At 41.3% G+C, this 26,895-nt stretch overlaps 1 protein-coding gene across 6 annotated transcripts in view; it reads right to left on the bottom strand.

Moving 5' to 3' along the window:
• Positions 1 to 26,895, bottom strand: part of Stim1 (stromal interaction molecule 1) — a 231,260-nt gene that overhangs the window by 166,590 nt on the left and 37,775 nt on the right. For 2 of the 6 annotated variants that reach the window (XM_003463381.5, XM_005000755.4), the window contains exon 1: positions 25,663 to 26,352. The exons of 1 other annotated variant lie outside the window; for it this stretch is intronic. In XM_003463381.5, the coding sequence (XP_003463429.1) occupies positions 25,663 to 25,801 (139 nt within the window). In that variant the 5' untranslated portion in view covers positions 25,802 to 26,352. Of the gene's footprint in view, positions 1 to 25,662; positions 26,365 to 26,895 lie in introns of those variants that run through there. 3 more of the 6 variants (XM_005000754.4, XM_063256601.1, XM_013145390.3) reach the window with 3 other exon arrangements.

Genomic DNA, 26,895 nt, shown 5'->3' with positions numbered 1-26,895 from the left:
TGGGTGTGGAAAGCAAAGATAGGTCTTGAATAGAAGAATACTTTGTAAAGTTCACAGCACAAACCCATGTGAGGGGTCATTATGATATGACTACCATCAGCTGGCTGGGGAGAAGATTAAGGTCCATGTAACCAATAAAGAGTAAAACAGTAAATAATTAGGTGCCAAACTACATGATACAGACTAAGAAGATTATAGTCTGGAAAAGGAAGTTTCTATGATTAGTCACAGAAAATATAAAAGAACGGGTAGGATTAGAGGGTGATGACAAGCAATAACAGGAGTAAAGGAATTAAGAAGCAGGATAGTAATGGGGCTGGATAGGCCTGTGTATTAGGAGATAAGAGAATTCATGAAGAATTAGAAGAAGAATAAGGCTAAGTTGTAAAGAGAAATAGCTGAGAAGCTGAAGCAGGAGGCAACTTGCTATTACAGAACCACTGCAAATAAATGAGCTATGGGGACAGCAGAGATAGATTTCACAGCAAACATTTGTTGAGCACTAACAATGTGATAGGCACTGTCATAAAGTTAGGAGATACAGAGAAAAACCACCTGCCCTACTTTCATGACTCTATTTGAATCCACTTACCAAGTGACATGAACAAGAAAATAAGCTTTGTAATCATATAGACCTATTTAAAATCCCTGCACTGACACTGTTAAAGAAGCGACCTTTTGCAAGTAACCAAGGCTATTTCCAACACAAAAGTAATAATAATCTCTCATATGATTTTCTTAAAAATTGTGTCTTCCATATAACTAATAAGTAATAATCATAGTAATTATTATTATCATTCATTAACTTTGAGCGCTTTTTGCTTAACCTCCATGGGCTTCAATTTTATCACCTATAAAACAATACTAATAATATCTATATCTACCTCATGAAGTTAATGTGAACATTAAAGGAAATAAATAATGTGAAGTACCTAGCATACAGTAACAATTTAACAAAGTTCCTTTTTCTTCCCTTTGTCTCTTATTTCCTTAACCTTTCTCATTCCCTTCTCCCTAGCCCACATTTAAGATCTCTCACAGGGCAATATTCATCTTCCAAAGGTGGGTACTGCAGACATAACAAGAATATTTGACTCCATTCCTAGGGGGCACCAGGCCCATTTAACCCCAAATCAACTCTAATTTACCCAATGCTTGACCACTCCCATCCAGGGACATTGTAATTTACAAACTTCTTGCCAATCATCTTCAGTTCACAAGCAAGCATCTTTTCTGCTTGATAGCCAAATACTTCCTCCCTTTTTATTCATTTTCCCAAGAAAGTAAACCAGAAAAGAAAGTTCCAAAGTCTAAAATGATGATCAAAGAAACGACAGTGGTCTTCCCAGTGATTTAAAACCACAGGACAAAAAGTTCTACAAATTCCCACAAGGAATGTGATCATCATATACTACAAGCATATATCAATAAAAATCAGCAAGTAATTTTTTTTAAAAAGGTAGAAATTCTAGACACCCCTGCTGAGGGGAAGGTAAATCCCACTGGACTCTGTGCTTATCTTACAAGGGCAGGCAAACCTGCCATAACTTCCAACAGTTCCAGGAATGCCTTAGAACAGAGCTCTTAGCCTTACAGTTACTCAGGTGTGAGAGGAAAATTAGGTTTTCACTTGGAAAGGTCAACTCATAAATACCTCATTAACTCAAATGAACATGCTCTGCTCTACTTCCTAAGACAATTTACAACTGATCCGGAACAGGAGTCAAGCTGAGTGCATGTTTTCAAAGCCATAACTAAAAATTATTGAAGGGCTGAGGGTAAGAGGAGGGGAAGTGATGACTGGCTGTAAAAACCCAAACCAAATCAGCTAAGTCCAAATCTCTCAGTAGAGGTTTTCTCTTCTGAAACAACTTCTGCGCAAACCTGCAGTGCAAATGTGACCTTGCCTAGAAAGACAAGAGAGCTACTCCCTCCTACTAAGATCATGGGAAATTCAAAGAGGCAGTATCAATTCCAAAACCCTTGCTTAATCCAAGAGTGCTCCTTTTTATGAGAAAATAATATCAATTGTTCTAATCTCATACATTAGAAAGCCATTGTTGTATTAAACCTATCAAGCCCTTGTCTAACCTCTCCCAGAAGCTCTGCTTCTTCCCCTATGCTCCTGCTGTATTTTGCAAACCAAAAAGAACTTGCTTTGAATTCACTATGCAGTACAGGCTGGCCTAGAACTCAGGAGATCTTTCTACTTCAATCTCCCAAATGCTGAAACTAAAGGCGTGCGCCACCACACCTAGCTCAAAAAAGGAAAATAAAAGGAACTATTAAACAGTTACCCATAAGCTAAGGCTTTTAACATTTTTTCCCCTAAGGCCTCAATAAACAAGAATTCTTATTACATAAACAAGGATTCTTCCACTGAATTGTTTTGGCAACTGACTCATTTGCTCAGGATAAGGGCTATTAAGTGCAGAACCCAAATATAAACCCACTCTTCTGATTCCAAAATTTGATGTTTTTTTCAACAAGTATTTATTGACAGGTTATGAAACAACAGACTTTGCTCCTGGGTAAATACATAGCAATGTATGAGACAGACAAGAAACCTTGTCTTTATGGAGTTTTCATACTGAAGCAAGCTTCTTCTGTAATTTAGCACACTGCACATTTACTGGTGCCAGTATTTCTTTTTCCTCCACTAGGCAGGGCTCAACAAATATGTATGGAGAAATAAATATTTTCTTTTCCTTCACCTTACAGGAATTCCTCTCAGCTACTGCCCAAACAGCACTCAACCATATATCCATTAATTCTGCATTCTTCCCTCCACCTACTCAAGCTGTATCTTAAGCCAAAAACTTCCTTGCAGTGCAAGTAAATTGGTTCCAGTCATTCAGTAAGTATGAAAATAATAGCACTTCAGAATTTCCAAAACACTTTCTCATATATAACCTTATTTAACCCTCATAAAATTAAACAAGGTAGGCAGTATTCCCATTTAACAGATAGAAAAACACAGAGAAAGCTTAGTAACTACCCCAAGGACACAACTGAGTAAAGAAACTGAGTTTCTGCACTATTTTCCTTAGTCCCAGAATGTATTCTTCTTACCACTCCTAAGAATATAACCAACCTACTCTCCCTAACAGAAACCAAAAGGAGTGTTATGCCACTATCTAGTTCATTTTGTTTGACTAAGCTATTTCAGATGTCCCAGTATATCAAAACAAAGCAAACAAATAACAACAGTCAAAACACCCACACTAGGGCTGGGAATGTGGCTCAGCGGTAGAGTTCTTGCCTTGCACGCAGAAGGTCCTGGGTTGGATCCTCACCACCACAAAGAACAAAACAAAACACACATGCACACACGCACACACTATGTTCCCTTCTATGAAGAGATATACTTTATTAACATTGTGGGCTGGGGACATAGCTCAGTGGCACAATGACAAGCCTGCCAAGCACAAGGTCATGAGTTCAATTCCCAGTACAAAAAAAAAAAAATTTTTATCACGCTTTTCAGTGAAAAATCTTGTTGTTGTTTTATTTTATTTGTGATACTAGAGATTAAACCCAAGGCCCTGTATGTGCCAGGCATGCACTCTGAGCTACATCTCTGGCCTTCCATTAAAGGTGTTTCCACTGTATTTTTTTATGTTCCAACTTGCCATTTCTTCCCAAAGGAACAAAAATTTTATGTTAAAATTAAGCATATATTCTATATGCATAGAAAAAAGCCTAAAAATATTTTTATAATTATTTTCAAGTCACTGAGAAAAATAATCAAACTTATAAAAACACCTCTACACGTGCTTGCTTTCCCCAGGAACACCTTTTTATCCTGTGAACCAATAGGTATCAGTAGGTATAGATTTCAGCAAATATAGGGCTAGGTTAATAATTCTTACAAAGTATGCATTTTACAAAATAGAACAATAAACTACAGGAACAATCAGGAACAGTCTAGCAACCAAAGCTGAGGGCTGGGCTTTGTCATATCTCTCTACTCCAAAGAAAACTAAACTTAACTCTGTTGGTTATAAGATTACAGAAAGAAACAAATTCTAAAGCCAGATGTCAACAAAATAATCTAAAGGAAGTGATGCCTACTCACTTGGGAAACCAAAAGACACTTTGCCTAGAAGACCTGTGCCTCTGGTATAAACGGCTCACCCTGGACAAATCATGAAAATGCAGGCCTGGCTATACTCAGGAAGAAAGCCAAGACTCTGCCCAAACCCTACTTCCATCAGTCTGTTATGACACAGGAAATTCCAACACTACAACTTCATTCAGTTCCTTAACAAATACATCATATGTACCACACCTTGCAGGAGTAGGAACAGCCAAATGAAGAAGGCAGAGAAATCAGCCTTCTGGCTAAAGGAATTGGAAAAGATTTTCTGGAAGTGACAGCTTAGCTAAGCCAAGAAAGATAAAAGGACATGAAGTCATTCGTGCTACCTTAGGAGAGTAACCAGAAACTTGGGACAGACCAGGATTTGAATTCTGATTCAGCTGCTTATAAGCGGCAATCACCATCAGACAAATTATTTTCCTTCTCTGAATATATGTCCTCAGCTGTAAAATAGTGTATGAGACACATATCAAAAGACAACTGTGTAAAACACAAGTCCTGACTTGATAAGTGGAGTCCTTTCCTTAATCCTTTTTCTGGACACACACCAGAAATGAATACCTCATATTCTTGGGGCAATAGAAATGATTTTTCAGTTAACACAACAAGGTCTTTTGGGGCTAATGGAACAAGGAATTAATCTGAATAATAACAAAATGCAGGCCGTATCCAGGTCTCAGATAATATTTTCCTCCTCAAGAGATGTCTGACAGCTAATTATGGACAAGTATCACTCATCATGCATTCAACAGATGAGTAAATAGAAATCCACTCTGCCCACCTCCCACCCCTCAGGAAAGACAACCCTGAGCCAACTTCTGGAGTAGCTTTCTGGAGTAGGACCCAGTACAAGAAAAGTATTGGGTCCAGCTGCCAACACATTTTAATTAGTCCAACCTTAAAAGTCTATAATGATAGGAGATTAAAGGAGCCCCCAGGGAAAGCTTCTGCCCTTTACACAGTTCAGCCAATTAGATCTGCCCAAGTGCCCTAATTTTCATCACTGAATTCTTTGGGGGAATCAAGCTTACCAAGTTCTGACTTCTGGCTGGGAGTATAGGCACATGCTCAGCCATGGAAGAGCAGATGAGTGTCAGCCTCAAAAGAGGCAGCAGCAAGTATACCCTGAGGCCCTGACACCTTTCCTGCACAGGTAAACTGAGCTAATAAAATTGCCCTCTTGCCAGGCTCCATCCCCCAATCCAATACCCTGCTCTGACCCATTCTATCAGCAACTATAGCCTAACCTAATTCATACTAAAAAACTAGCAAGGACAAGTTCAAAGGTAACCTCAACATAGCAATACTGGTTTGTGGTTTTTTGTTTTGTGTTTTTTTTGCGGGGGGGGGAGGTTGGTTTGGGTTTTTTGAGGGGTCTTTTGTGAGACAGGGTCTCACTATGCAGTTAGCACTGGCCTTGAGCTCACTTTGTAGTCCAGGTTGGTCTCGAACTGGCAATGATCCTCCTGCCTCAGCCTCCTGAGTGCTGAAATTACAGGGTATAAATACTGGCATTTTTAAAGAGGCATTCTCAGGAATGAAAATGTCTTTAAGACTCAAGAAACAGAATTTTAATGGTTATCTAGGTACGATGGCACATATCGATAATTCCAGCTAAGTAGAAGACTGAGGCAGAAGGATCATAGTATGAGGCCAGCCTAAGCAATATGGCAAGACTCTATCTCAAAACAATTTTTTTTTTAAAAGCAGGGGATGTAGATTAATGGCAAAGAGCTTGCCCAAGAATGGTCAAAGCTCCAAGTTCAATCCCTGGTACCATCAAGAAGAAAAAGAGGGAAGAAGAAGAAGGAAGAAGAAGAAGAAGAAAAAGAAAAAGAACAATAATAGTAAACCAGGTGGCAGACATGAAAATTGAGGCACAGAGGGGTAAAAATATTTGTTCAAGTTAATAAGACATTGCACTCCTACTTTACATTTCCCTAAAGGCTCAACCCCTCTCCCTCACAAGTGGGCCAGTTGTAATGTCAGTGTAGCCATACTTTTCCTGTTTTCAATTAAGAAATAAAAAGTTGCCAGTGACAGGCAACATGTGTCTGTAATCTTAGCACTTGGGAGACTGAGGCAGGAGGATTGCTATGAGTTCAAGGCCTTCCTGGACTACATAGTGAGTAGTGAGGCCTTCCTGGACTACAAGATCAGTCTGGACTGCACAGCAAGACCTTGTCTCAAAACACTTTAAAAAAAGGCATCTAGGAATGATGGTGCAGCCTGTAACCCCAGCACTCAGGAAACTGAGGCAGCAAGATTGGTCACTGTTAGTTCAAGGCCAGCCTGGGCTACATAATGAGTTCAGGACCAGACTAAACTACATAATGAGACCTTGTCTCAAAATGGCAACAACAAAAAGAAAGTTTACAAGAAAGAGATAGAATCTAGATGACATAGAGAAAAAAAGAAAAAATAAAGAAACCTAATGAATAATTTTTAAATTAACTGTAAACTCAGTTCAAAGAAGGAAAACTAGTAAAAATGAGTTACATTTATATAGATCCAAATGCTTGTTACATTTTTTCATAATTGTTGCATTGTTTCTCTTGTGTGAGAAACCCAAAGGATAAATAAGGACTATAATGGAGGATGAATATTGGAAAGTAGGAAGAACATGTTCAAACGGAAAGGAGAGCAAGAGAGCATGGAAGGAGAAGGAAAAGAGAGGAAAAAGAGAAAAAAGAAAGAAAGAAAATAGAGGGAGGAAATGGAAACAGTCTTTGGGGAGGAAAGGGTTGAAAGGAAGGGAAGGGAATGTGGGGTGGGGATCAAAATATATAGTATTAGCCAGGCATGGTGGTGCATGCTTGTAATCCCAGCACTTGGGAGGCTGACATAGGAGGATCGTCATGTACTCAAAGGCCACCCTGGGCTACATAGTGAGCCCAGAGCCAGCATGTACTACACAGCAAGATCCTGTCTCAAAACAAAGACTTACAGTACTATGTACAGGTACAAATGCCCTATGATGAATATGATCAATATGTATGACAAATACGTACTAATAAAAAAGTAAAGATTAAAACCAATAAGCACTGCACAGATTGACCTTGTAAGATTTGTTCTGTCATTCCACAATATTTGTTATGGGGAACTGAGCCCAGAAAGGTCAAGTGTATCAGAACCCAAACTAAATTATGGTCACCAAACTCTTAGTCTAGTGTAGTGTTTTCTTTTTTAAGCTACATATTCTATTTAAAAAAAAAAAAAAAAAAAAAGCTGTGACTCAAGAGGACTAAGCTAGGAAGAAGGAAAAAGTTTCAAAGGAAATAAATGGAAAGAAAGTGCTTTAAGACAAAAGCTACAAAACAGTAACCAGCTATTTTATTCATTACAAATCTTCTGTTACTCCTCCTTTACTCACTCAGAGGGTACATAACCAGACACTAGATAAGATAGTCATTTCAGGTCTTCTTCCATGACAGAAAGCTGATAACCACAATCCTGCCACCTATCAATACACTGATTTGAGCAGCTTACTCCCCTTCTCGAAACGTATGTACCAAATCAAAGAGATGACCACAGGAGAGCTCCAAGCACCAGGCTTTGACCAGTAACTCCATTCTTTTCTGTTCCAAAGAAGGGCTTACCTAGTGTACAAAGTTTCCTCCAAACATAGCCTAAATTCAGCTATTACTCTACCCTACACATTGAAACCAAATGAAGGGAAGCAGAAGACCCTGGAGGAAAGGAATATTAATCGTATTCTTTCTAAGAGTAGCTGATAGGATATGGTCATTCAATATTCTCTCAGCAAATTCATGTGCTGCTAGAATATAGGAAGCTGTGTGACTACAGAAAACTTGGACATCTCCCAGACCAGAACGCTCCATCTGAAAATGAGTAGGAAGGCTAAGGCTGCCTACAAAGTAAAGGAAGACCTTCCATGAAAAACTGAGTTTATATCCACTATTACTTGGCAAAATATTCATTACATGTATTGACTCCTACCCAAGCCATAATCTTGGAATAATACCCTTATGCATTGGCACAGCACATAAGAGTTTTGCCAAATACTTTATTTCCTTTGCCTCTGTAAGGTAGAGATTAATATTCCCTTTTTTGCAAATATGGAAACTGAGTCAAAGAGTTTTCCTTTTCAAGACTTTACTAATGGAAAATGGCAATGTATCGAATTGAATTCAGGTTTTTCTATCTCCAAGACTCTGATGTTTCTATAGCAGTGATGGTGAACTTTTAGAGTTTTCAATGATACAAACAACCCACTGTGGCATGCGTGCCATAGATTCACCACCACTGTTCTAGATTAAAGACTCAGCTTGTTTAGGAAACTTGACAACTAACCTCTCAAACTTAGGTTCCAATGTAGAATAACTTTATGACCTTAGGCAAATCACCTCTTTTGTTTGGGACTCAGAAAACTCTTGTACAAAACAAAGCAATGTGAAACAAGCATAGGAAAAAACCCTTTGGTTCCTAGATTACTATGGAGTGTAACTCCTTGCCCCGCACATCAAATAAGGTCAACTACTCCACTGCTCATCAGCCTCTGGCATTGACACTCCTCTGACTGTCATGTATTGTGTATAACAGCACTACTAGTCTCATTACCACCATGAAAACACTGGTATGCTTTTAATACTTTGCTTCCTTCCCTACACTTAAATTCTAACTCCTACTGATTCTAAATCCAAAGTAGATACTGATCTCTGCACATTAACAATTCCAAAAAGCACACAGTCATGTGTTCAATCCCCAGTACCAAAAAAAAAGAATGAAAAAGAACAATTCCAAAGTCTCCTGTCTAGAGTGCCTGGCTCAAATTTCATTCTTACCAATGTATTATGCACATTCTGTGAAAATAATCTTCCTAAGACAAAACTTCCAAGAGTATTCAGGAATGGGGTCAGGGATATATAGCTCAGCAGCATGGCACATGCCTGGCAAGTGCAAGGTCCTGAGTTCAACTCCCAGTATCAAAAACAAAAAAAGTACTAAAGAACATGTGCACTAAATCAAAGAGATGACTGCAGGGGACTCTGCTGCTCCTAACCTACCAGGAATACTTACTGTCTATGAAATCGTCAATATAAACTTTTTAGCCAGACATTGGAGGCTCTCTGTGATCTTTATTCCATTAATCCTTCTGACCAATTTTATAGTACTCTTCTGCACAAAATAATACCATTTTCCAGCCAGTCAAGACTAATGAATACTTACCATATATTCAGTTTTCTCCCACTTCATATTTTCTCTCACTCAAATGCTTCCCTCAACCTCCCTTATATTTCTGCCTGAAGTACCTGAAACTCACTAAGCAGATATTCCTCCACAAAATGTCTCTGATCTCATCAGGCAGAGGTGATTTCTTATCCCAACAGGACTAACAGTATCAATCATCACACATTAATACTTGATACAATGACTTGTACAATAAGCTACAAAGTAAGAGACCTGTTACACGGATTAAACAAAATCATACATAAGAGCCCAACAGGACCCTGTGGTAGGGGCACAAAGCATGGCCGGATTGCCACCTATCTCTAAGAGGCAGTGAGGATGTATCTTGCCCACCTCCACCCTGGGTCTGGCATGACTTAGGGGTCACAAGATGCTGCCTCCATTCATTCAACACACATTTCCCAGCTGCCCCAGTGTGTTCACAGATGTCTTGGGCTCCCAGATGTGAGGCACACTCAGTTGAATGCATGCAGCAATTACCACTGCTGCTGGGACAGTGGCAATTGGTTACCCAGCTTACAAAAGATTCCATGTTAAAGGTCACTGCAGGGGCTGAGGATTTAGCTCAGCCGCATAATGCCTGCCTTGCAAGTGTGTGGTCGTGAGTTCAATCCCTGGTACCGATAAAAAAAAAAAAAGACAAAAAAATAAAATAAAATAAGGGCTGGGGATTTAGCTCAGCGGCATAAGCACCTGCCTTGCAAGCAGGTAGTCGTGAGTTCGATCCCCAGTACCAGTAAAAAGGAAAAAGACAAAAAATAAATAAAATAAAATAAAAATAAAGGTCACTGCAATAAATCAATGGTAAACCTTCACATCAAAAAAGACAGCCTCAAAATAGTCAATTCAAATCCTTGCTCAGTCATCTTGGAAAAATTACATTAGGTCCTTAAAGCCACAGTTTCTTAGAAAACAACATCCACCTGTAAAGGTTATTGTATAGTTGTAAAACATCTATCGAAGTGCTCAATGAATAGGAGTTATCATTGTCATACTTATCATTGAAGTTATTTGAGTTGTGTTAATAATATAACTCTTCAGAGACTTAGAGTGTGAGTTTGAGTGACCTTTGCCCTTATCAGCAAAAATTTCTTGAACCGACCTCCACAAATTGACCACCCAGCAACATACACACAAATACAGAAGCACGCATTGCTTTCTAATCTATGCATATATATTATACCTGACAGGAATCCTTCTCTGGCCACCAGATTTCAGAAGCTGGCTCAGGGAACTTGGCAAGCACAGACACATTTGTTTTAACAAACACTGTAGTGATGAGAGTTCTGAGAGCTTCCTGAGAGGCCAAAGATAATCCAGACAGGCCAAACAGGAGCGGAGCTACTGAAGCATACTCTCAAAACTGGTAGCACATGAGATTTGAAAGCATGCCTGCCTGCCAGTGAGATATCTGGTCATTACCTAGGCCAAAGCTCAATACAAGGCAGCCAAGAGCTCTATAAATATGGCTAACAGAGCAAAGGGCAAGGTCTGCCCTACCTAGGTTGTGCTGACAGCACAATTGACTCTATTACTATTTTGCCTCCATCACATCTCCCTATTATCTTAAAGGAAAGCTGATGGGATTTCTGTGTAGATTGGAGTTTTCAGAGCCCCAGGGAGCTCTTAGCATCAGAGATATTTTAAAAGCCAACTATTATCACAGGACTAACCTACCTCCCTACTACACATCAAGCCAATAGCAGGCACCATAAAAGGTTCCCTCCTCCATCCCACAAGTCAGGCTAAGAAAAGCAGTTAAAGTTCATTTTGTTCATTTAGCTGCCTTGAGTCTGACCTGACATAAACCTGTGTGGGCTGTGACACAAAGAAGCAGAACCTAGAACCCTTGCCCACAGGTCTTTCGTCTTCTTCAAGAGCTCCCCTACCCCATTTCTACTGCAACTGCTTGCTCAGTGTAGCCACTGCTGTGGCAAACAAAAAACTGCCAAGCACACTCAATGGGCAACCATTCCTCGGTGTTATTAGTAACAGTCACTTAGCATAGCTTCAGCATGTGTTTAATAAGCAAGGATAAAACACAAGGTCCAGTGAGATAATCATTCTCAGAAAATCTACTATGTTAGTTTTTGGGATTTTTGTTCCTTTTTTTGTTTATTTGTTTTTGAGACAGGTCTCACTACGTAGTACAAACTGGCCTTGAACTCTTTTATGTAGTCCAGATAGCCCCCAAATCACAGCAAGCTTCCTGCCTCAGCCTTCTCAATGCTGGGATTATAAGCATGAGTCAGCATGCCCGGCCCTACCATATAAATTCTACTCCTAATCCTAGGGCATATTTGTTTAAGCTTTTCATATGCGCTGATGTCAATTTACTCAGGGCATTCTCTCCATTGAATCAGAGGATCAATTTATTCTTGTGCATGGTCAGCACAATGATAGATACTGAGGATGGTACTATGGTTGACAAAACAGAGATGACTCAGCCTGAAGGAAGAGGAAAATATGCAAATAGAAAACTTTAGCCTCTATACAATGCTTCCATAATATAGAAATTTCTTGAGTTACATTCCTCAGCTAGGTGGTTAATAGAATTGGTCAGTAGACAAGGAATTGTATATTGCTTATACATTACAAGAGTCAGAACAAAGAAATGGTCAAAGGAAGCTCCAACTTAATGACTTTGCTTTTATTTTCATAACTCATGCACTACAGTAACATATAAAATTATAGTATAATATACAGTATTAATCAGCAAAAATTATGTAAGCAAGATATACTGTATAAAAAGACACTAAGTCTCTATAAACAAGATGTACACCAACTGTACAAAAAAAAAAAAAAAAAAAGAGCTGGCCATAAGTCTGCATAGCAAGTGATAAGTCCAAACAGCATACCTTGGTCATAAGTTCGAAGAGACTTTAACAGGTAGGTCATTAAATGAACAATAGCTGAATAATAACTCTTCTTTAACTCTATTTTCCAAGCGAGAAAAGTCATCTTTTTGTTTCAAGTGGGACAGGGTTCTTTTGGGTTTTGGTTTTTTTGACACAGGGTCTCATTATGCAGTTCAGACTGGCCTTGAACTCACTATGTAGCCCAGGCTGGCCTCAAACTTGCAGTGATTCTCCTGTCTCACACTCTTTAGGCCTGAGATTACAATTACACACCATCAAACCCAGTACACAGAAAGATTTTAGAACTATACTTTCTCTATTCCAAGTGCCCCACTAGAAATTTCCTTGCCTATTTCAGGGTTTTCGTCATATCGTTTTTTTTGTTTTTTGTTTTTTTGGGGTTTTTTTTGGTCTGAGATAGAATCTTGCTATGTAGTCAAGACTTTTAACTTATAATAGTTGGCTTTTAAACTCACTGTGTAGCGCAGACTGGCCTCAACTCAAAGCGATATCCATGCCTCAGCCTCCCAAGTGCCATAATTGCAGGCATGCACCACCATGCCCAGCCCTTGCATGATCTCTTACACAAAGTAAGTCTGCTCTACACTGATAAACATGATAAAAAAAAATATAGCCATTCCTATTACAGTCTCACCTGCCCCAAGTAAATTGTGCCAATATTATAGGCTAGGATTGGTCTAATTTGCAATGCTCAGAAAGTTACCCCATAGCATTTTACAGGTAGCCAAGATTAACTCTACATGGATTAAGATACATGATTCCTGTTGAAGGTTTCCTGTGAAGGCTTCAATTCTAGAATACAACCAGCCAAAAGCCAAATAATGGTGAGATACGTGGCAGAAGTATCTGATATACCTCCTTTAGAAGTCTACTGCAACAATCCAAAAACAGCTGATATCTAAACAGATATCAGCAAGAGAGTTACAGAGTAAGACATTAGTCACCATAAACAACAGATATTACTGGGCTTCTTTTTTATGCCTTCCATAAATGCTTCTCTTAGAAAACAACATTTGACATGACTTTGTATACTCCTAATTCTTCCTAGCCCAATTTTTTGTGAACATAATACAATATTGTAAGCTATTTTCTGATTCTTCTCTAACTCCTAGACCCTGAGTAATGTAAAGTAACTACATTAAGGTAGATAGGCTACACAACAGAGTAGGAACAATTCATGTGTGAGAATCAAAGAAAACCAGACTCTTGCCCTGGCTGAGTAAAACCTGGGCAAATTTGTGCTTCTCATATAAAATGAGAAGTTTGGGAGAGATGGTTCCTAAGTCCCCTCTCAGCTATGTCATGCTAAAATGCTAAGTCCTAGGACCTAATACCAATGGCCTAGAGAGTCACAGTATTTTATCTATCAAAATATGAGCCGCAATTCAACCATCTATGAGTCTAACTATCAGAAGCCAAATTGTGGTAGGAAAGCCTCCAGGACCAATGCTGTACAACAGACTCCAGAATCAAAAGTACCAAACAAGAAGATGAGGGGCCAGACTAGATCCTAGTGGGGAAAAAACCTCCTTTAGAATTGAGCCTGAAGACAGCATAAGAGTCAGAGAAGCTGAGGGAGAAAGACCATATCAAGGCAATAAACTTCAAGGGGCATGGCACAAAAGAAAGTAAAATAAAAACTCTACAAGACTAGGACAGTGGTGGTAAACTGATACATGTGTGCAGCAGACAGCTATTTGTATCATTGAAAGGTCTGGGCCTAAAAGGTTCACCATCATTGCTCAAGGAGGTGAGCAAACAATTCAAAGAAAACCTAAAAGACTACATCACCTAGGAGCCATTTTTCCCAAGACCTGGGCTCTAGGATGAAGTCAGAGGCATCCTTTAAAACAGCCCCAATGTCTAAGCAGCATGACACATGTCTATAGTCACCACACTAGGGAGACTGAGGCAGGAGAATCATGCTAGTCCAAGGCTAGCCTGAACTACAAAATGAGCCCAAAGGCCAGCCAGAGCTATACAATAAGACTGTCTCAAAAAAGCCGGGCATAGTGGTGCACACCTATAATCTTAGCACCCAGGAGGCTGAGGAAGGATGACTGTTGTAAGTTCAAGACCACCCTGGGCTACAAAGTGAGCACAGTGGGCTGGCCTGAACTACATAGCAAAACCCTATCTCAAAAAGACAAAAAATGCGGCCGAAGATTTAGCTAAGCAGCATAAGCACCTGCCTGACAAGCACAAGGTTGTGAGTTCAATCCCATGTGGCAAGGGATCAAGCCCTGCCAGCAACATACAAATTACCCTGAACATGCATTTATTCTCCCCAGTTGAACCTTCAGCCCAAATCAACTGCTTGACTACAACTTCATGAGAGACCTCAACCCAGAGGCATTTAGGTAAGTAAGGTGCACTCTTATTTCTGACTCACTGAAACTGGGAGATAAGAAATGTTTATTGGTTTATACTGCTAAGCCTTGGCATAATTTTTTATGCACCAATAAATAACCAACACAAGTGGGGACCAGGCCCATCTGTTCAGCTATTTAAAGACTGCAGGTGGGGCTAGGGGAAGTGGTTATATTCAGAAAAAGGAAGAGAGGGCAAGCTGGAAATAAGGTCAAATACTCAGACTTTATTAACATAGTCTAGAGGAGGCTTGAATAAAAAAGCCTGATTTACCCACACCCAGAGTCTATGCATATCAAGTACAAACACCTGAAGAAAGACAATGATAGGGCCACAGATTTAGCTCAGCGGCATAAGTACCTGCCTGGCAAGCACAAGATCCTGAGTTCGATCCTAGGGAGAAAAAAACAAACAAACAAACAAAAAAACCCACAATGATACTACAGCACATTCAGAGACGCAGCTAACCTTTAGAGGTGTACTAAGAGAGAAGTCTGCTTAAGTTGTGCACAACCAGAAAAGCAGAGACCAAGAGGATTCCAACTAATCCAAGTGCATGTAATTTTACAGTTAATAAAGCACTTATGTGAAAGTTATTTTAACCTCACCACAACGTATTTATTAAAATTTCATATTGGGCTTGATGGTGCATGCTTGTAATCCCAGCACTTGGGAGACTGCACTACATAGTGAGTTCAAAGCTAGCTTGTACTACATAGCAAGACCCTACCTCAAAACCAAAATTATTCCTCTTCTACAAATAAAAAAACTAAGCTTGAGAGAAATGGTGTGATTTACCATCCAATAGGTACACCATAAGCAAATGGACTAGAACTCTAAAGCTCTCCTAAATCCAAATATCTATGTCTCATGGCTACGGCCAACTCAGATCTTCTACAAAACAAAGTCAATTATGCCATTACATGGCTAGGCTTCTATCCAACCCCATTCTCTCATTTCCCAACTTTTTTCCCCTCCCCACTACACACAGGCCTATCATGGCACTAAGTCCTTTCCTAGCTATCTTTAACTGCTTTTTCCTACAGAAGTGCAATGATAGAGTCTGACTTCTTCAAAATCCTACAAGCCAAGCTTGGTGGCACACACTTGGAATCAAGCATTTGAAAGGCTGAGGCAAAAGGACCACCATGAGTTTGAGGCCATTCTGAGCAACACAGTGAGTTCAAGCTAAGCCTAAATTACATCCCATCTCAAAATACAAAATAAACTGGGTATGGCAGTGCACACCTATACTCGCAGCACTCAGGAGGCTGAGGCACAAAGTTTGCTGCAAGTTCGAACCCAGTCAGGACTACAAAGTGAGTTCATGGCCAGCCTAAAGTGTGTAGTGAAACTGTGTCTCAAAAAGACAAGATAAAATAAAATCCAATCTGACAAACCTTCTAAATGGAATGAGTCTGTTAGTATCAAACTGATCTGGATCTGGATGGTTCTAAGTTTTAAATATAACAATATTTCATTTATGAAGCATCAGTAGTGAATGAAACTAAAGAAAAAGAAAAAAACAGGGTAAGTGCTATAATTCCAGCATGTGGGAGGCTGAAGCAAGTGGATCACAGAGAAATGGAAGCCAGCATGAGTTAGCTTCAAATAAGTTCAAGCCCAGCCTGGAATAGCAAGATGAGACTCTGTCTTGCAAAAAAACAAAAACAAAAACAAACTGGAAGAATGAACTTTCTAAATAAATAAAGCTTATATTTTTAACCCCCTTTCATGGAAAATATTTTTCAACTTTCAATCACATGCTATCTTAGTTACTTTTGTCGTTGCTAAAACAAAATTAACACTCATAAAATTAAGGGAGGAAAGGTTTATTTAGCTAACAGTTTGCCGAGGTTATAATCAACTGGTTCCAAGGCAGGGTGGGATGGCAGACAGGTATCCCAGAGGAGAAACAGTTCATGGCAGGCAGATGATAGCAAAGCAAGCCAGCAAAAGAGAAGACAAGCTTCTTTCTGTCCCTTATATAGCGTCCAGGTTACTGTGATTAGGGTGGTAACAAACCAAGCAGTGGACTAATCCAGCAATCATCAACCCTTAATTCTAGCATTGCACTATGAATCAGCCACCTCTGAGACTCAGCCACCTCTGAGAAATGGTTGTTTTGTTTTGAGGCAGGGTCTTGCTATGTAGTTCAGGCTGGTCTTGAACTCATTTTGTGGCCCAGGCTAGTGTCAACTCACAACAACCCTCCTGCCTCAGCCTCCAAATGCCTCAGCCATCTCTGAAAAAGTCCCACCTATGACTATATGAGGCTTTGTGGAGGGGTATCTAGACACAGACCATAATAGATGCCTAGTAAACTATATTAGAATTAGACAATAAATCCAGTTCAATTCAGTACTACAAACTCTATAGTATAAAAAATATACCACATGCCAAGTCTTGTGCTAAGAGGCAGAGTAAAAAGTTTAATTATTTGCTGTCCTAACCTTGTAGGAGCTTCTGATATAATTAGAAAGGCAAGCCCATACACAGAAAACTCCAACAGCATGACTGTTAACAAGGTAGAGTATTATCCTCTGGAGCAGAACAGCTTTATAAAGGGCCGCTATGCTCTTCAAACACCCTGTCAATACAGCAATGGCCAGGAAATGGAAGTACTGGCTCTGAGGACCCTATCAGCAAGGTATCCTCCCTCTTTGGGATATATAAAAAACAGGTAATATGTTTTGACAAAAACTGCCTGGGGCCAGATGTGGCGGTGCACACTTGTAATCCTAGCACTTGATAGGCTGAGGCAAAAGGACTGAAGTGAGTTCACCATGAGTTTCAGGCCAGCCTATGCTACATAAGCAAGTTCAAGGCCAGCCTAAACATAGCAAGACCTGGGGCACAAGCACCTGCCTTGCAAGCAGGCGGTCGTGAGTTCGATCCCTGGTACCGATAAAAATGAAAAAGACCAAAAAAAAAAAAAAAAAAAAAAAAAACATAGCAAGACCTTGACTTACAAAAAAATCAAAACAAACCAAAAAAAAGGGTCCAGGGATATAACTCAGCAGCATAAGCACCTGCCTGACAAGCTCAAGGTGCTGAGTTTGATTCCGGATATTTTAAAAAAGCCTGCATGGCCTTAGTAACCAGCTCTCAAGCGTTAAAACTCTGATTTTGTCACTTTTTTAGTTATGTGAACACAAATTTTTTAATCATTTGAACACAAATTCTCATCTACAAGCTCTTCATCTTTAAAATATGCAAAAGTGGGCCACAGATATAGCTCAGCAGCATAAGCGCCTGCCTGGCATGCACGAGGTCATGAGTTTGATCCTCAGTACCAAAAAATAAAATAAAATATGCAAAAGTAAGGTTAAATAAAAGATTGAAATGGGATAAAAAGACTTAAACTTGAGTTAAACATAATAGAAAGTGCTCTGGGTAAGCAATACTTCCAAAGGTTGAAAGAAAGCCTGGAATGTATACTAAAGCCTATAAGACAGCTTAAGTAAAAGAGAGAAAATAGGATCTATTGGAAAAGGCCCTGGATTCAGCTCTTACAACAAACTTTAACAGGACTTAGGCTGGGCACAATAAAAACAGCCATAAAGTACAAACTCTCTTCCCTTCCTCCACAAAGGTCTTATATATATGAGGGAGCAAATATATATACAGTGTGCTGTGTTACACTAGAAATTCATACAAAGTGTCTTTGGGTAATAAAGAAAACTCCATATCATTATTTCATTTTTTTCAACTAAGTTGTGGGCACACAGATATCAATGTGTTATTTTTTATACTTCGTTACTATCTTAATATTTCATAATTTTTTTAATCAGCATTTTTAAAAAACTACCATGGGCCTAGTTTGGTCTTTTTCTCTCCCTGAAAGCCTGACAGCCACAACAGCTGGGTTTCCTGGAGAACCTCTTCCCACAGAGGGAAATGTACCATCAGCATACCCACAAAACCACTCAACAATGTATCTCAAAAAGGCCACCCAGCAGGAAACCAAAAGGGCCCCTTTGGGGCTGGAACCCAAGTCCTACAGAGACCTAGGAAACCTCTTTCCCAAACAAGATCTCAATCCTTTACTGCCAAAAAACAACATATTCTTTTGTTGTTATTGTTTTTGTTTGTATGTTTGTTTTTGAGATATGATTTACCATACAGTGCAGGCTGGCCCTGAATTTACTGGGTGGCCCAGACTGGTCTTGAACTCAAGACAATCCTCCTGCCTCAGCCTTTTGAATGCAGGCATAATAGATATATGCTAACGCACCCAACTTTTTTTTTTTTTTTTTTTTCTGTGAAAAACATTTATTCTGAGAATCTAAAATCCGCACAAAGAATATTGAACTTTGGAAAAAGCCTACACAGAATTCGGTTCTTTTCTTCCCAAAACATTAACAATCATTAAAAAAAAAAAAAAAAACTTTAAAAATAGTATCGATCCAGTCTGTCTGCAGTTCTGTGATTTAAAACATCCCTGGGCCTGCTGAAGTACAAGCTGCAAACTTTGATAAAGGTAGAAAACTGAACAAATCCTTTGAAAAAAAGTACCAAAAAGAAGAAAACAACACCCCAAAATAACACAACCAAATGCTAAGTTATACCTTTCCTGGTACATATACTACAAACCCAACTTTTTAAAAAAAAAAAAAAAAAAAGTGATTTTGTTTTGCTTTGGTTGGGTTTTTGAGACACGGGTTCACTATATAGTTAAGGCTCATCTTTTTTTTTTTTTTTTAATCAGTACCAGGGATTGAACTCACAACTGCCTGCTTGCAAGGCATGCGCTTATGCCGCTGAGCTACACCCCCAAGGCTCATCTTGAACTCACTATGTAGCCCAGGCTACCCTCAAACTCAAGTCAGTCCTCCTGCCTCAGCCTTTCAAGTGCTGGGCCTATGTCACCATGCTTGGCTTAAAAGGTGTTCTTAATTTTAAAACAAAGTAATAATTAATTAATTAATGGTGTTCTTAACATGAAGAGCCTAGATTCCTAAGCAGTCAATGTGTAGAAATCAGAGGCCATGGAGCTGGGGATTTAGCTCACCGGCATAAGTGCCTGCCTTGCAAGCAGGCAGTCATGAGTTCGATCTCCTGTATGGTACCGGTAAAAATGAAAAAGACAAAAAAAAAGAGACCAGAGGCCTGTGAATTTGGAGAAAATAATTACATCTTCATTTTCAATATTCTCTCACTGAAAGTTATGAAGCCAACCACACTACTGTATCATTAGCTGTATCTGCAATTTTTGTCAAGTTCGAGTCGTACCTAGACAATTTAATGAGATCCTGTCTCAAAATTTAAAAATTAAAAAGGGCTGGGGATGTCGGTAAGTGCAAAGACCCTAGGTATAATCTCCAATACTGGGAAAAATGTCATAGATATTTTTGGGCTGCAAGTGTAGCGCACTAGTAGAGCACTTGTCGAATAATGGTGAGGCCCTGGACTCAATCGTGGAGTGGGGAGGTGAGGGGGGAGCAACATGCTTATTTTTGTACTACACTACACTGTTATTGACATATCAATATGTTATTTACATCTGTTACTTCTTCAAAATTATGGTAATTATTACAACCACTACTAGATCAAACATCGACAGGTACTCAGGTGAAGTGACTGGCCAATAAAAAGCAACTCTGCCACCAAACATTGAGGCCCCATGTGTTCATATGGGTAACCACACATCTACAATGCCCCCCTTTTTCCCCTAAGTCAGATTACTCTCTCCTGATTCTCTTCTGCCTTCACCCAATCCTTCTTTCCAGGGGGCCCTACCAGACACCTTGGCCTAGCTAGCCCATACAGATTTCTCTCCACCTATACTGTACTGTTGGTCAGGGTCTCTGATTCAAATATCCTAGTCTAGCTTTCTGCTCATAACCTATTATGAAACTTCTATTTAATGTATTTTGGGGTATCAATTTCCTCATATATAAAAATCAATGGGCTGAACTAACAGATATTTCCATTTCTTAACTTTCAAATTAGGTAGCCGCTTTTCATCTCCCCAAGATCTGAGAAAAATAATGGGGGTAAATGTAAAGCCACCCCCAGCTTTCCCAGGCAGAGTTAGTCACCTGCTCCCCTGGACTTTCTACAGCTTTCTGAAAATATATGTAATACCTTTATTACAGCATTTACCACAAAGTTTTGAGAAAGTGTATATCTTAGTAGCTGACGTAGCGGTAAGGAGAAAAACCAGATTGCCTGTGTTCAAATTCTGGTTCTCCTCACTGATTTTAAGAATTAAATAAATAAATAATGTTTGTAATCATGCCTACCACACAGTAAGTGCTAAAAAAAAAAAAACCAGTTTATATTATTGCATTAATCTGCCCTATTAAACACTGAGTTCCAACTTTAACTAGTTCTCTGCTCCCTTCTCGTTTTCTTGAACACCTTGTTTATGTTTTCTTCCAGGCCATTTACCACAAAATAACATATTTACTTTTATGTTCATTTTCTGACTTCCTAACAAGACTATAACTTTTGTGAGGAAGAGAAAATGTCTGTTTTGTTTATCCTTAAATATCCACAGAAAACATACATGGTACCTGGCCCAGACCAGTCACTCAAATACTTCTTGGATAAACAGCAAACAAGCTGACACCGTTTAATGCTTACTGAATCAATTAATCTAACTAACGGTGAATATCAAAACTGAGTCCTGGAAGCAGATGATGTCCTAGCTGCTTAGGATTCATGTATCCCTCACCCTCAACCTCCCGGTACTGGCTTCAGCCAAGCTCCACCCACCTGCTCTTAACCTCAGTGTGGGGAACCACCCTCAGCTAAAATTAGCATAGCTACCAAGATGGCCTGGCCATTTATAGCTTTGGAAGCAGCAACAACTAGCTGGGTGGGCAGGCAGGACTCTGGCCTGCCAATCCATCAAAGATTGATTGAGAAGCAAGCCTGCTTTCTACACAATGTTTAGATGCCTACCCTCCAAGGTCCTATTCTAGTGATACTGAACCAAACCAGTTCCTGGTTAGAGACCCTTAATACTTCCAACAGTAACAGGCACTGAGGTCATTCACTCATATTCTACAGGAAACACTTCTGAGTCTCAGGAAGCAATGAGCTTGTAGTTTAAGGGAGATTCCAAATACTGTTTCAGTCCAGCTTCAGAAATGCAGACCCTAGACCTTCACAGAGAAAGAGACTCAGCAGATAGGCATGGTGGCCCACACCAGTAATCCTGGCACTCAGAAGACTGAGGTACGAAGGTCACTATGAGTTTAAGATCTGCCTAGGTCAAGCTACATAGCAAGACCGTGTCTCAAAAAGCCAAAAAAAAAAAAAAAAAAAAAAGCTGGGCATGGTATCACACTCCTGTAATCCCAGCACTCAGGAGGCTGAGGCAGGCAGATCCTTGCAAGTTTGAGATCAGCCTGGGCTACAACGTGAGCCCAAGGCCAGCCTGAACCACATAGTAAGATCCTGTCTCAAAAAAAGACCAAAAAAGACAGAGACAGAGAGGAAAAAGTGGCATGGCATGACTGGTGTGCAAGTATTAAAAAGCTTGAGCCAACCGGTATGGCCTCCCCGCTGCCCAATAAGGGAACTTTCTAATAAATACCTATCTTCGCTGCAGTGTCAGAATTTTAATAGTGCTTCGTGAATACATGGGAAAGACATAAGTATTTTAACTAAAACCTCAAAATCAAACCTTCTGACTAAAAAGAGACATATGGGTTTATAAACAGTAAATTAAATTCTCCCTTCAATGTACTCTCCAGAAGAGATATAAGTAGCCTCTGTGGATCTCAGCTAAAGAGTCACCAAAGCCTGCTTCACTGCCAGAAAGAAAGCAACATTCTCTGGCCCCACCTGGCATCCTTTAACAGGAAGAGACCTAAGAACAGAGTAAGTCCAGGATTTAAGCATCAAAGACCTCCCTATAAGAACAAACAGAGGACCCAGTTTCTTCAGCCTATAAAAACTAGATGTATTATCCTGCCCTACATTTTATTAGAGCTATTGTGAGACTTTATAGGAAAAGTAGTTGTGTGATTATAACACACAAATTATAGAGAACACACAAATTGATTAGATATGTTGAATCTGATTTTTACTCGTAGCTTTAAGAGCAAGTCAGTGCTGAATGTGGTGGTGATACACACCTGTAATCTCAGTACTCAGGAGGCTGAGGCAAAGGGATCATCCCCAATTTGAGGCCAGCCTGGCCTACACAGTGAGTTTAAACCCAGACTGAATTACACAGTGAGTAGTTCAAAAAACTAGTGGCTCAAAAAACAAGTAAAGTTCCTGTTTTCTAGGAATATGGAGGGGTTACAGAGGCTGCACAGAAAGTTTGTCACCAAAATGTGGCAGAGCCTATGAGCTACCTCTTTGTCAAAATAAGTCCCTGGGTCATAAACGAAGTCTCAGACAAATCTAAGGAAACAATCAAACAGAACAATAATGCTAAGACACTCACATTCCCACAAACGATGGTCATTCACAGAGGATTTTTCCCCTCTCTTATCTAAGAATTTCCTCCCTAGACTCGCTATTATTATGCAACAGAAAATAATTTCTGATATGAAAGAAAGAAAAGGTAAAACAGAGGCTTTGATGGTATAGTCATAACCAGACCTCTGAAACACATTGTGTGGATAGTTCCAAAAGCTCCGGTCATAAGGTGGTTCTGAGAGATACTAGAATGCCTCAGGAGGACAAAACCACACACACACACACACACACACACACACACACACACAAATCCAAGGAGAGGTAGCTAATGCCTAAAGTTCCAAACCTTATCCCTTTACCTTGAGTCTAAAATATACATTATCTGTCAAAAATACTCATTTCACCAGGCATAGTAGCACATGTCTATAATTCTAGCACTCAGGAGACTGAGGCAGAAGAATCACTGAGTTTGAGGTCATCTTGGGCTATGTAATGAGTTCAAGGCCAGCTGGAATGCACAGCAAGACTCTGTCTCAAACACCCCCACAAAAAAATACTCATTTCACATCAAGCACTTATATTTTTAAGCTGGGATAAGGAGGGAAGATATTATCAATTTTAAACAGGGATATCATCGGGATATCAGAGATGCTCCATTAGGTCTACTTTACAGCTCAACCAGACTTTCCTCTCACAGCCCAATCAAAGCCAACCTTTTTTTAATTTTTATTTTTATTAGTACATTTGCAGTACATAATTACTATATTCAGCATCGTAAGTTGGTACATGTATATAACACGTTAATTCTTTTTACATCCCCAGGGTCCCGGGAAATTTTCTGTAGACAATCAGAATTAATTTGCAAGAAAGACCTGTCATTTTCATTTTGGGGTAAGAGGCACTGGAAATTCTACCCAGGATCTTTACACTAAGCTATATCCCTATTGTTTTTTGCTTTGGGGAGTTTTTTGTTGTTGTTGACAAGGTCTCACTATGTAGTGTAGGCTGGCCTTGAACTCACTTATGTAACTCAAGCTAGCCTCAAATTCACAGTGATTCTCCTGCCTCAGCCTCCCCACTGCTAGGGTAATAGGCATGTGCCACCACTCCAGGCTCCCTACTCTATTTTTCATTTTTTTATTTTGAGATAAGGTTTTACTAAGTCAGTAATTTAATCAGGCTAGACTCAGAATAATCCTGCCTCAGCCTCCCAGAGTAGGTTGTGCCATTACACCAGACTAAGAAGAATCTATCTTTAAAGCAAAAGCCAGGGTATCATGCTAATACAAAAGGCAATACCAGCTTCATTAGGAAACCAGCTCAAAAGTGCATCTGAGCCGGGCCTGGTGGCTCACGCCTGTAATCCCAGCACTCAGAAGGCTGAGGCAGGAGGATTGTTGCAAGTTCGAGACCAGCCTGGGCTACAAAGTGAGCTCAAGGCCAGCCTGAGCTGCATAGAGAGACCCTGTCTCAAAAAGACAAAAAAAAAAAAGTGTATCTGAAATCATGCCCAGCCCATGAAGGAAGGGAGTTGGCCCAAGAACAGATATACCACTAATGCCAGCCACTGGCCAAGCCGCCATGATCTTTTCCTTTTCCCATTTGTGTCAGTAAATTCAATGAACCATCCCTTCACATGAGCATATCCATCCTCAAAACAAGTTAACTAATAAACCCTCTCTCTTCTTCAGACCACAGTTTTGGATAGATCAAAATGACAGGGTGAGGCGGAGCATAATGGCCCATGCCTGTAATCCCAGCACTGGAGGGGCTGGGGCAGAAGAATCAACATGAATTGGAGGTCAGCCTGGGCTACAAAGCGAGTTCAAGACCAGCCTGAACTGCACAGTGAAACCCTGTGTCCAAAAAGAAAAAAGAAAGAAAGAAAAAGACAGACAGAGTGAGGAAAAATGGGAAAAGAAAACTGATCTCCTAAACTTTATGTAAAAAAAGGTGTTCCTTTCTACTTCAATAATACACTAGGACTACAGCTCCCTGACAAGGCACCACAAATGCATAGGAAAAATCAGGAGAGAGTAAAAAAAAAAAAAAAAAAAAAAATACACATACATATACATATATAACATGGAATCCCTACTATCATCAGTCAAGAAATAGAGACAACAAGTAGTCCCAGGAATTATATTATGCCAATCTCGAGAAAAGGCCATTTAGCTCCCTAGTGGCAAATAAGAGACCTTCTACAAGTTTGCCTTCATATTTCAAATAGGCACAGTTAGGAGACAGCAAATTACCGAGGGGAAGGGAGGGACTATGGTTCTCACGGTAGTTGGAATAGAAAGGCACACCTGAACACCCAGCTATCCGGCAACAGAGCTGGCCCAGCCCTGATTTTCCCTGCCCAGCCCCTAAAGTGGCTTCAACCCCTTCTCTGCCGCCAAGCACAGAACTTGGCTAAAAGCAAGCCATTCTTTCAGAGAAGTCCTGAAATGAGGTCCTGCCTTGCTGATCTGAAAGGTCGAGGTGCCCCAACAAAATACATCCTAAAGAGGGATGAGGAAAGTTGTTCAGAGCTAGAAATAATAGCTGTGACTTGGGAAAAGAAAGAGAACTTGGACTACTGGGACTAAGCAGTACTATGTGTGGATACTCCACCAACCCCACACACACAAACCTAGATAGATTTGACCACTTCAGCTCACTCAGTTCTAAGTCAAAAGCCCCTCACCGATCCTGCCCCCAACAAGACCTTACCTGCTGCTGTGGACTCCTCCGACGTAGCTCCGGAGCCAGCTCCTGTCACCTTCTCACTATGACTGTGGCTGAGGCTCTGGCCCTGATGCAGAAGGAGCCCCCAGAGGAGCCACAAGGCAAGACGGGCACACACGTTCATGACTCTAGGTCTCAGTCAACATGCGCCTGAGATGGGCACCTTGGGATCCCAGAAGCAAAGCCGGGAGCCCGGGAGTCCAGCCGAAGGTCCCTAGGCAAGATGCCCTCTCGGTGCCGCAGCTGTCCAGCCACCTGCGGGCTACCTCCTCCTACAGCCAAAGGTCAAGTACTCCAAGTTTGGGCGCGGGAGGATCGCCAACCCCTCTGGTGCAACAGTGGGTCCTCCGGAGCCTGAGGTCTGGCTGCTTCCGGAGAGTTTGGGCAGGGTAGCTGCGGGGCCGCTGTCAGTTCCGCAGCCGGCTACACCCCTGCAGAAGGCGGGCAGGATCTCCCGCGGGCACAGAGGTGGGGGAGGGAACGAAGGGAGGAGAAGAGGAGGGCACCTGACCTCGCCCCGCCGAGGAGGAGGAGGAGGAGGAGGAGGAGGAGGAGGGCAAGCAGAAGCTCCGGGAGAGCTTGCGACTCGCAGGCCCCAGCGGGTCCCGGCGTCTCCGCGATCCTAACCCTCCAAGGCTGAGGCCAGCGCCCCCCGCTCAGTCTCGTGCCCAGGCGACCAGCGGTGCCCTGGTCCAGGAGGCGTTCGCTCGCGGGCCAGGCCCGGGACAGCCGGGGCGGGCCGGGGCGGGCCGGAGCGGGCGGGGCGCGCTCTCCCTCCCGCGGGCCCGCCCAGCGCCCGGCCCCCAGCGGAGCCCGGGCCCGCCCCAGCGCCCGCGCGGCCCCCGGAATGACCTGTTGGAGACTGCTGGTCAGGGCCCCCACCCCGGCGGGGTCTTCTGGCCCCCACGCTTGTCTTTGCCGGGACGCCGTCCCGCAGCGGGGACAGAGTGCCGGCCTCCCCTTTCCGGCAGATTCTCCCGCGGTAAGCGCCCGCCGCCGGCAGGCCCCTGACACGCAGTTGCTCAGGTAACCCAGGCTTGCGGCGACGACCACAGTAACAACGACGGCGGCCACCCCGCCCGAGTCTCCGGGCCGCAGTGCCGCTCCACCCTGCTCTGTTTTACTGTCAGGCTGGACGGAGACCCCAGCACCACCCCATCCGCCCCGCAGCCACCTCAGGTGGTAGCCGCCAGCCCAGGTTTGGCCTGGGGGCGCGAG

Source organism: Cavia porcellus, unplaced genomic scaffold (genome assembly GCF_034190915.1).
Source record: "Cavia porcellus strain 051 isolate PalLab524CR breed Dunkin Hartley unplaced genomic scaffold, mCavPor4.1 scaffold_9, whole genome shotgun sequence".
Taxonomy (NCBI): domain Eukaryota; kingdom Metazoa; phylum Chordata; class Mammalia; order Rodentia; family Caviidae; genus Cavia; species Cavia porcellus.
The sequence above is the reverse complement of the archived record's forward strand: the minus strand, read 5'-3'. Positions and strand labels throughout refer to the sequence as shown.